At 46.0% G+C, this 11513-nt stretch overlaps 2 protein-coding genes across 2 annotated transcripts; both read left to right on the plus strand.

The window, feature by feature from the left end:
- Positions 1 to 29: 29 nt before the first annotated feature.
- On the plus strand, positions 30 to 9699 carry VE01_01969 (uncharacterized protein). The gene has a single exon (XM_059463403.1). It carries the CDS (start codon positions 600 to 602, stop codon positions 9441 to 9443), a length of 8844 nt encoding a protein of 2947 aa, XP_059319992.1. The 5' UTR covers positions 30 to 599; the 3' UTR covers positions 9444 to 9699.
- A 714-nt stretch (positions 9700 to 10413) lies between these two features.
- On the plus strand, positions 10414 to 11445 carry VE01_10744 (uncharacterized protein). Its single transcript, XM_059464196.1, has one exon. The coding sequence runs from the start codon at positions 10482 to 10484 to the stop codon at positions 11151 to 11153; it is 672 nt and encodes a 223-aa protein (XP_059320179.1). The 5' UTR covers positions 10414 to 10481; the 3' UTR covers positions 11154 to 11445.
- Positions 11446 to 11513: the final 68 nt, after the last annotated feature.

Raw genomic sequence — 11513 nt, forward strand, 5'->3', positions numbered from 1 at the left:
CCTACAGCAATTTAACTTCGCCAAGCCCTACTAGGACTAGGCTCAACTCTACCAAGCTCCCTTGGGAGTACACACCTGACGATCAACAAGCCCATACATACTCCGTAGTTACTCCAAACCTACGAAATAATTATACCACTGCTGCAAGACAGCTATAGAGAGAGTATTTCTTTATTTCGCGCATCCCCAAAACAACTCCAAATCAGTCCGCTCTGTACTCTACTCTACTCTACTCTACTCTACACTACCTTCATACATGTCTGCCCATATATGTTGCCTTGCTGGACAATGATGGAAATCAACTATACTTCTGACCTACTTATCTTTCAAGCTCGTTCATAGTCCGTCCATGCGCCCATCCACTCAACATACCACGCGAATTGCTTTACTTGGACCATGACCATACGTTCCGAATCCAAAGAGCTACCAATGATCCCCGGCCCAGTGACAACTCTGGCTCAGTGGTGATACTGGCCTGGCAACTACGGGCTGGGCTACCGACACGCGCCTGCTCCTGCTGTATTCCGGGCCATCCTATGAAGTCGCTGATCTGAAGTAGGCCTCCTACAGTCCATGGCGTACGAGTCCTGCCCGACAAAATGGCCATCCTAAGCCCCTCCTTTGTATTTGGGATTGTGGTGCTCCTCTACCTCTCGTCGTTCATCCTCTTCGCAGTGCTACGCATCGCCACCGGCATATCCATCCAACGTATCGGTTATTTGTCTCTGAGAAGACTGGCATACACACCAAGAGATGGTATAAGAGTGGAAATCCGCGGGTTGGGAATCAATCTTCATCGTCCAACATTTGCCCAGCCGACCTGGCTAAGCATTGTTGTGACTGAACTTGCCGTGACGGTTGATATCGAAGCCTTGGAAACACAAAATAAGCAGAAGCTCAAAAACATCATAGAGCTAGGCCAAGATGCTGCTGAAAATTCGGACCATACCCCTGAACCTCAGGCTGCGAAAGGCTGGTCGAAATACCATGGCAAAGGCGCCAGCGAAAGCCAGCGGAAGAGTTGGGACGAACTTAAAAAACTGAAGGAAAGGGTCAAGCGCCTCCATCGCAGTATTGGGTGGCTTCGAATGGTTGATATTGTGGCTACCAACTCATCAATCACGATCTTGGAAGTGGGAACTATCCAAATTGGTAGTTACACCGTTGCCGTCGATACGAGGCGGAAAATGGTCGACCAGGGGCACATATTCTCACGAAAGAAGCAGCAAGAGAAACATCAGCGGCCAGCCGAATGGACGGTCACCATGCGAAGTGTGCTACTCACTGCCGAAGGGAACGAGTCGTTGGAGGTCCTGGATCACGCAGCTCTCAACATAAATGGCCTGCTTTACAAGGAGGTTGACGGACTACACGAGGCATCAATTGAACTTAAGCTAGGAAGGCTACATATCCCCGTGGACGATATAGAGACGTGCCTATCCTCTTACCGCAATCGCTCTAAGCTTTTCTCAAGGAACCGCAGTGAAACAGATTCGGCCTCTGACGCGCTGGTGGCAGATTTCAAGGTCGACGCGAGTGCAGAATGTGATACAAACGTAGAGAACACTTCGGATTTCAACGAATTTCTCAGTTCAATCCTCAGAGGAATCAAGGAAATACAATTTGCAGTCACCCACATTGGACTTGCGAAGAAGATTCGAAATGTTCAGCCCGGCAACGGCCCTCTATTTTTTAATGCTTCCATGAAAGAGGTCGGCATAGATGTACATCGATTAGACCCCAAGTCTCCAGACCATCGCATGTACTTCTCTTCACAAACTGTGGCACATCAAGCTCTCTTGGCGGCGCTTTCTGTTTCTATTGGCGTTGATGATGGCCATGGAAAGTCAGACCGCCTAGTATACATACCGATGACTACCACAACGATAAGAACCACCTTACCTTCCAAGATTGTTGGGTTTAAGGGAGTCCAAAGTGCCGATGAGCGCAATGCAAATATCTTGTTTGCCAACATAGTCATCACTTCTCCGTCGGTTGACCTTGACCCGAAACACCTTCCGCTTCTCATGGCGATCATGCAACCACGTCCAAAATCAACTTCCCGATCAGGCCAAGGAAGCCGCGAGCTAATTTCAAAGTTCCTACCCAAAGCGAACGTCAAGTTTTCTATGCATGAGCCAGTATTCCGCATAGCACTACCTCCCGTGGAAAAGGATGCTGACGAAGACGACTTTGATCTCATTATATCGTCCATTTCCTCGGTGTCGTTGGACCTAGAATCATCTCATTCTGCTGAAGGAGATATTCACTATGCGCTAGCATCCACATTCAGAGTGCAATCACACGATTTGTACTACCAGACAGCTTCTGCAGCTCGCTATGATTTGCTTCAGACAGAGTCTATGGAGATCAAAGTACAGGTGAACGCAAGCCCTGAAGTTAACGTGATAGCTTCCGGCAGTCTTCAGACATTCTCGGTCCGAATGATCCGCCCAGAACTAAGTGAGGGCATCCGCGAGATTGTCCACCAACTTAGGACTAACGTGGAACCCGATAAAAAGGCGAATCCTAAAACGTCGAAAGACCCCAACTTCATCAGGGCTCTACCACCGTGGCTACTCCACTTTCAATTCCATGCTTCGAATTTCAGCGCCGAGGTCGCTGGTGTTGACGGGGATATTTCGAATGATATACGCGGCGTTGCTTTACAATTGGAATCATGGACAGCGGAATATCGAGCACACAAAGGGAAAATTGCAGACCGGAACCCACCCCGTAGACGGGCCAGCAGCAGATCGTTAACACCCGATACCGACCACCACAGAAGCGACTCTCAAACCATAGAGCACAGCCAAGACCCGACTGATGGACGATGCTTAACGATCAGCGTTTGCGGCCTTGAAGGATTTGTCGTTGAATCTGCAGAAAAATGGGAATTCGAGTCTTTTCTTGCCATGCCACAATGCAATGTTACCGCTTCTACGTCCACTGATACCCAGGGGCCTCTATTCCATGTCAATTCGCATGTCAGGACACTATTGATCCAATATTCGTTATATCGGCACTATGCCATTGGCGTCGCAGCAACTGTATTTCGAAAGGCATTTGTTCGCACCAAAACGAATGTTGATATTATACGTCCCTCGCTGGAAGGTACTAGGGACATCAATGGCCTAGACTACCTGTCCCCAATGCAGTTTCCACCCAACATTAACAAACGCAACCTCCCAGAGCACAAACTGCGATTGAACGAACTGGTAACAATTGATGCCAAGTTTGGCTTAATTCAAGTAAAGGCTAATATGCCCGCTGACCCACCTATGATGCTGCAAGTGTACGGTGTGGAAACTGGTCGCCGGCGATACTCACCACCCTTCCTAAACTGCAAGCTTGCGCGACTCTACGTTGAAGCACCTAAGATGAAGCGGGTATGGGCTCGCCTCGCGAGTATCAAAACAGGGAAGGTTAACTTGCGGCAAATGAGGCAACAACTAGCCTCTGGATCTTCCGTGGAAGATAATGTTATTGAAGTCAGCACAGAAGCCATACGGCTAGCTGTGCCGCATCAGGTTGTTCTGTATAAAGTTTTTGACAATGTCGTGAACACAGTCAAAGCAATCGAACAACTTCATCACCGCTTCAAAACTGGAACAAATGAGTATATCTTGAAGAAGGGTCCAGAAGGGCCCAAGCATGTGCCAAAGATTTCCGTTCGTAGCAAGGCACTCCTCTTTGAAATCGAAGATGGTGCATTTGAATGGAAGCTGGGCAATATTTACAGATCTGGGCTGGTCGAACAACAGCAACGCCTTGCCCGCGAGGAAGCATTCAGAGTCAAAGTTAAGAAGGTCGAAGAACAAGAACAGAGAAAGGACACGTCAAGAATTCGTACTCGATCAGCTCGCCCATTTGGCCGAAGTAATCAACAGGGTGCTTCCCACATGAGGAGCAAAAGCGAGGAGTATTCACAAAAACCTGACCGCTCACGGTCAACCACGCGTCATTACCGTATGCGATACGACCCCGAGGGCTTGTGTGGTATAAGTGCCTCTACAAAGGTCCCAATCCAAGAGGCTATGGAGAAATTACAACATTATAATGCGCAAAGTTGGAAGAGACGCATCGATCAATCGTACAGGACACAGATGGACGACATGAAGAAATTGCGTGGCGGGTTCTGGGGCCCTGATGAGTTACCCGATGACATGGAAGATATCGAGAACATTGTGGAGATACCTCAGCGCCCAGGTCTTATGAGTACGCTTATCAATGATCTTCACATCACTATTGATAAGCCTACTTTCCCTCTCAGCCAACTCCCAGAATTTCTTCACCGAATTGGGAAGGGTATGCCTCACGACATGAAGTACTCTTTACTCATCCCCATGCACGTCCAGATCGACATGGGAGAAGCACGCATGTCGCTCAGGGACTACCCTCTCCCTCTCCTACACGTACCAGCCATGAAGCCAGGCCAGTCCCTACGGTTGCCAAGTTGGTCTTTAAAGACAAACTTTGTCATTGCGGAAGAGTTCTGCGGACCGCAATCTGTCCGCCATGTCAAAGTTGATATCGTTCCTGCCAAGGTCGGGGACCATATACAACCAAACTCAGGGTGTTTTGCTATCGATGTTCGACGTACCGTGTCTCCAGTGAAGTCATATTCAGATCTCAATATTGACATCAATACCATATTCCCGACAAGAATTACATGGGGCGCATCATACCAACCTGCAATCCAAGATATGATGATGGTGATTGAAAATTTTACAAAGCCTCAAATCGACCCTTCGGACCGTACAGGTTTCTGGGACAAAATTCGCCTGGGCTTCCACTCACGCTTGCTCGTGTCATGGAAAGGCGATGGAGACGTTCATCTATTACTGAAAGGAACCCGCGACCCTTACGCAGTTACCGGAAACGGGGCCGGTTTTTTGATGTGCTGGCGGAACGATGTTCGGTGGAGCGTTTGGCGTGAGAATGACCCGAAAAAGTTCATGACCGTCGAGAGTGGTGATTACATACTGGCCATCCCTGATTACAGTCACCAAGCCCTTCAGACAATTTCTTCGGGCCGTGACAGCGACAGCGTGGCAAGCAGTGATAGCTACAGGAAAGGGGCAATTTTCAAGAAGGTGATCATGAAACTCTCTGGAAATGTTCAATGGTTAGCAGGCATTGTCTTCGAAAGAAATATCGTGGGCGGAGAAAGGACTTTTGACTTTATACCGCACTATGACGTTATTTTAAAGGAGCCTGCTTTTGCAAAAGCACCGCCAGGCGATGTATATGACGCTTTCAGAGGATTTCGGAGTAACTATATACACTTGTCGATCGCTGTGACAGCCCCAATGAATCGAAGTTGGTCTGTAACAAACACGACGCCATCAACAAGCTACAACAGCGTCCACTTAACCCCACGGTTCTTCACCCATTTTTTTGCATGGTGGTCCATGTTTGGAGGCACGATGTCTCTTCCAATTCGACAAGGCCGATTATGGCCTGGACTTGAGAAGTCGAGCAAAAAGTTTGGTAGGCATTTGGCGACCATAAAATACAGCATCTTGCTCGCCCCGCTTTTTCTCAGCCATGTATACAAACACAAAGAAGCTGAGGATTATACGGAGGATGTCGTCTCGGTCACCGGACTCAAGATAAAACTGGACAGTTTCATGCTTGATATACACCAAAGAAGGGAGTGGTTTAACACTCAGGACAAAGGCAGGAAAACTCAGAGCAAAACCACGGGCATGAAAATCCATAAGGCTCAACTGGACTTGGTATCAGCCGACATCCGCGCTATGTCTGCAACAATTGCAGGTACAACGCCAGAATCCCTCAAGAAAGCGTCTGTTCCACCGCCCATTACTCAACAAGACAGAGGTGCAACTGACCTTTCCAAATTTGTTATCCCAGATAATGATTTCAGTTGGATAGATATGGATGATTTTGTGGAACTGGATTGGATTTTGCCAGCCGAGGCGAATCCACACACAAAAATTATGCCACTTGCTTATGCACCCAGGCTTTCTTATTTCCGTCAAACAGACCATGGGAACACCATAGCAGGTGACCCAGATCGTACAAGCCCCTTTGGAAACGAGCCCACCCATGTCTGCATCATGTCAAAAGACGACGATCCGCGAAAAGTCCAATGTCAGCTCATTCAAAACCGACTAGATCAACTCGAGGAACAGGTACTTGACCATAAACGAGCGATGGGAGAAATCGAGCTTCGCCAGCTACAGGCTACAAGTGCTGATGACGACACGGCGATCAAAGCTGAACTTGATCAGATGAAAAGTTATGATGCAGTACTACGAGAGAAGCGATCGTTCCTGGAAGCTATGCTGCATCTCATGGAAGCTAGAATTAGGGCAGATATCCGGAATGCAACGCCTAGTCTAGACTTAGATCCAGGAACCGACAACCGTACCTTCCCAGACGAAGGAACCCAGTCTAACAATACCCGTGGGGAGAATGCTGCTGCCCCTGATTTCGTTAGTGATTTCAATAATCGCTTTGTCATTCATAATATTCAACTAAAGTGGAACAACTCTTTACGCAACACCATTCTCCGATATATTCACCAGGTCAGCCAAAGGCGTGGGTTCATATATTACCTATCAAGAAGGGCGGTGAAGTTTATTCTAGACATTGTCGAAGAGCAAAACAAAGCAAAGGCCCCCAAGTCTAAGTCTTCAACACCGCCGAGTCCTCAACCGCCATCTGCCTCTCCTTCAAGCGGGACAGAGGAGCAAAACGCTGACTTCGATATTCAACAACGAATCCAAGGATTACTCGCTGATTCCAAAAAGTTTGTCGATGCGAACGATCCCGGAAACTATGAGAGCGGAGGAAGACCCTCAGCAGAGCATCTTACCTCAAACATTGGTAAAGATTTTACACCTCAGAACACATACCATGTTCGCCTTATCGCCCCTCAAATACAGCTTCAGAGCGAGAAAAACCCAAAGTCTGTTGCTCTGGTTACCGCGAAAGGCATGGAGCTTAAACTTGTTGAAATCATGGATAAAGATCGCATTTTTGATGAAATTAGCGGACTGGTCCAGCGTCGATTCTCTGTGGAAATGGATGGTACCCAGTTTTTTGTTACCCACCAGAGGCTTTTTAAATCTCCTCTTCTCTCCTTATACTCCGGAAGTCAATACGGGACGCCTTCGGGATCGGCCTGGCCGCCTTGGGTTCCGATGGAAGTCATGTTCGACTTTGAAGTTGACCCATTTGGATTCAAGCGTGTTGTGCAAAAGACTTCGGCAAGCCTAAGATACGACAAATACAATACCTTACGCCTAAAGTACAATGATGAGGTTGACAGGACAGACAAGGTCGCTGCTGATAGCCTTGACAGTCGAATGGATCACCTTTGGGTTCAGTTTCCTCACATAAGAGCAATTTGCGACTCATCTCAGTACTACGCCATGTATATCATAGTGCTAGACCTATTACTATACAACGAGCCTCTCGAAAAGACTCGCAGTGAGAAGTTAGAGAAGATCATGCTTGCATCTGACTTTAGCGACCTTCGTGGTGCCCCTGAGATGGTCATTCGGCTACAGGAACGTATTCGCCAACTTGAAGAAATCAAGACTCAATTCCAAATACATTCGAATTACCTAGACAAAAAAGGCTGGGAAGGCCGAATCCTTTTAGACCGCGACCTAACAAGCTGTGAGGACGAACTCTTCTTCATGATGAAGGCGATCACGACGTCGCAGCGCAAATATGACGGCTCTCAAAATAATGGTCTCCTCAGGTGGAACATAGCATCCGAACAGATCGTATGGCATCTGATGCGCGATGGGGATCGGCCGCTCATGGAATTCCAGTTACAGAAGGCGGAATACGATCGAACTGATAATGCAGATGGTTCACATGTGAACCTTGTACAGATTGGTAAGATTGTGGGACTTAATCTTCTTCCAGATGCTATATATCCCGAAATGATTGCTCCATATTTCGATCCTGAACGCAAAGAATCTGAAAGCACCAATAGGCAAATGCTGAGGGTTTATTGGTATATGCTCGAAGCAATTGCTGGGATTCCAGTCATGGATCATTTCGAGGTTAATCTGTTTCCAATGAAGATGCAACTGGAACGAGAAGTTGGTGTGAAGCTCTTTGAGTATATATTCCCAGGCTCTGGGGAAACCCTTTCTGGCAACATTAAGGGGTCCGCAGCACGAATGAAACACATGGCACCGCCTCAGGACGAAGATGACGAGGAAGACAATTCAACAACGCATACCACTCAATTCGTACTCAATCCGGATGCCGATAGGTCGGACGCGAATACTGGGTCTGGGGCTGATTCGCTAGAATTAAGATTGAGGCCAACTTTGAATTCCGAGAGTCGCTCGAAAACTGGCTTGTCACGAAAGAAGGCGAGGATGGTAACTTTACATCATACTCAAGGTAGTGAGGGCGCATCTTTCCGTCTATTCCAGTCAAACAAGGCGCATGCTTCGGATCAGCAATCAACGAAGAGTATTCGCAAAAAACCTTCTGTTGATAGCTTGGGTTCAAGCAATGCCACTCGACCAACGATCTCCCGATCCATGACAACTTTTTCGGCATTCGAAGGTAGTGTAACAAGTGAGAAACGAAACAAACTCTTCGCCATCAATCGCAGTGGCAGACAAGATGACGTGAAGCCTTCCGATGATCTGACGAAGATGTTAAACCGAGCATCCAACTATATGACGCTGGCGTATGTCAAGATTCCCAGTGTAGTCATTTGCCTCAGTTACAAGGGCAAGGACCAACGCAATATTGAAGACTTGCACGATTTCGTTTTTCGCCTACCTATGCTCGAATATCGGAACAAGACCTGGTCAAATCTTGATCTCGCGCTTGCTCTGAAGAAGGATGTCATCAGAGCACTCATCTCTCATACAGGTGCAATTATCGGGAATAAATTTACCAAATCTCGACCAACTATGGCACAGCAGCATAGACTGAGGGAGCTTGCAACGAGCAATGTCCTTTTAGTGCCATCACGTCAAGATTCGCCTCATGATTTTACCGACACAGGTAGCACCTTGGCGAGCAGCCCTACGGGTGCCAGGGACCGATCTAAGAGCCCGCGTCGGTCATTTGCTTCAAACAGTAGCAGCCTACGTCCTGTGAGCGCGGGTAGTAGTGGCGCCGCTTCGTTTCAGTCACGCAGTCGAGGAGGTTCAAGCATCCCTCAATCACTAACTATGACAAAATCCCATCCTTCAAGTGGCGAAGGCGGTAGTCAGACACGATATTCAGGAGACTCTTATTCTTTCCAAGGTTCTGGGAACAGTGACAAGCATAAAGGCGGGTTTTTGAAGGGCGCTATTGGTCGCAGGCTGCAGGCTATTGGCGGCAGGAGGAGGAGGGATCGACCCAACGATGCACCATCTGGTTCCTCTGGACTAGAACAAGACGAGGGGTATTCTGATTCGGAAAGCCTCAAACACAACCAAGAATAAGGGACGTCGTCACGTTGCTTGAAAATCACTTAGTTATCGAAACATGCTTGTCAATAATTAGCATGATCAGTTCGCTCCCTTGGAAATTTCCTTGTTTGTCGTGGGGAGGGATGCTCAATATAGAGGGAAATAATTAATCAACAGGAGTTAACATTTTAATGGGTGATAAAAGGCGAAACAACGTTGGACTATTGGTAGTTGGCATTACTATCGCACATACAAAGTTAAATATATAATAAGACAATAACTTAAAACGCTTAATAGTAACTACTATCTATCCTATCGATCTACATATTTAAGAAAGTTAGAATCACCACATGTCAAACTATTAAACTATACAAATGATAGAACGCCTATTTTTGTAGTAGTTCTTAGGTCCGTTTACAGACGTTTTATATAACTCTGGCGCTATCTAAATTATTCTTAAAAGTTTATAATTACTATCTAACCATCTATTCTATTAGCATATATATAAACGAGGCTTATAATTAGAAAATAATGTGCATAATCCTAGTTATTATTTCAACTAATGTGTTAAAACCATTGAACTATGCAAAAGTGGAACGTCCACTCTTGCAGTAGTCTTAGATCGGTTTATAAACTCCAACATAATGTTAGTTAAAGTTGCCATCTATTGCTATATACACTTTAGAATGTTAGGATTGTTACCTACTATTAATTTTGCCATTCTCGACTTTTAGCAACATTTTAGAGTAGTGATAGCTTTATAGGGGCTTAAGTCTTAGAAGGAAAAACCTTGTCTATTTCTAAAAGTCTAATTCTATGTTTATACGAAGGATTTTCCTTTTGTACGAACCTACTAGCGTACTATTCTATACATGCTATAGGTTATCACGTGAGCTGTGCCTTCTACACCTGTGCTCTAGGTTATCACGTGGTGTTGTTGTTTGTTTGTATAACGTAGGTCATGGCGTAAAGGGCTACATGGCCTAAAGGGCTATTTTACCGACCCCACCAAAATCTAGGACTACTACTGCCCTACTAAAAATCGACTACTACTACTACTACTACACTATAATGGTGAAAAAAAAGAGTATAAAGGCTCAAGAAATTGATTTACGACTTTCTGAAGCTGTTCTAGGCGTTAGGACAAAAAAATTTAAGTCTGCAAATGCTGCAGCTATTGCCTTAGGCCTAAGGCCAGACTCTGTCCGTAAGCGCCTATGCGGTAGGATCACTCGTATTGAAGCGCGTCAAAAGCAACAACTCCTATCAAAAAATCAAGAAAAGACACTTTTAAAGTGGATTAAAGAGCTTACTATAAGCGGCTACGCTCCTAGCCATCGGATATTACGTGAGGTTGCAGATGAAGTCCGGTCAAATAAGTGTCGCGTTTTTCAGCCTCAACAACTACAACTACAACAACAACCTCAAACTCAACAACAACAACCTCAAATACCTAACTTACCTCTTAGGCAAGAGTGGGTGCCACGATTCATTCAAAGGCATCCTAACTTACGTGTTAAGTTAGGACGTAGAGTTGAGGCACAGAGGATGAATGGGGTTACAAAGCAGGTGTTGAAGGGGTGGTTTGACGCGTATAAGAGCCTTATAACAGAGCAAAAAATCGAAAACTACAACACCTATAATATGGATGAAACTGGATTTTCAATTGGAACTATGCAATCTACACGAATTATAGTCGATTCTACACTCCGTACGCGTTTTCAAGCTCATCCTGGCCGATAGGAATGGGTGTCTGCTGTTGAATGCATCTGTATGGATGGAACAGCTATTGAACCCCTTATTATCTTCAAAGGACAGAATATACTACAAAGCTGGATTCCGAAGGAGGTTATACAAAAATGGCACTTCTCTGCAAATACAAAGGGATGGACAAGCAATCTTCATGGATTAGAGTGGCTAAAACGTGTTTTTGAGCCCTCTACAAGAGCAAAAGCAACACAAAATGGACGACTACAGCAATAGCTCCTAATTTGCGATGGCCATGATAGCCATATAAGCGGAAGCTTTATATCACACTGCATACAGAATCGAATATCACTCCTTATTCTACCTCCTCATACATCTTATGTTCTACAACAACTT

This window comes from Pseudogymnoascus verrucosus (genome assembly GCF_001662655.1).
Source record: "Pseudogymnoascus verrucosus strain UAMH 10579 unplaced genomic scaffold scaffold_5, whole genome shotgun sequence".
In the NCBI taxonomy this organism is placed as follows: domain Eukaryota; kingdom Fungi; phylum Ascomycota; class Leotiomycetes; order Thelebolales; family Thelebolaceae; genus Pseudogymnoascus; species Pseudogymnoascus verrucosus.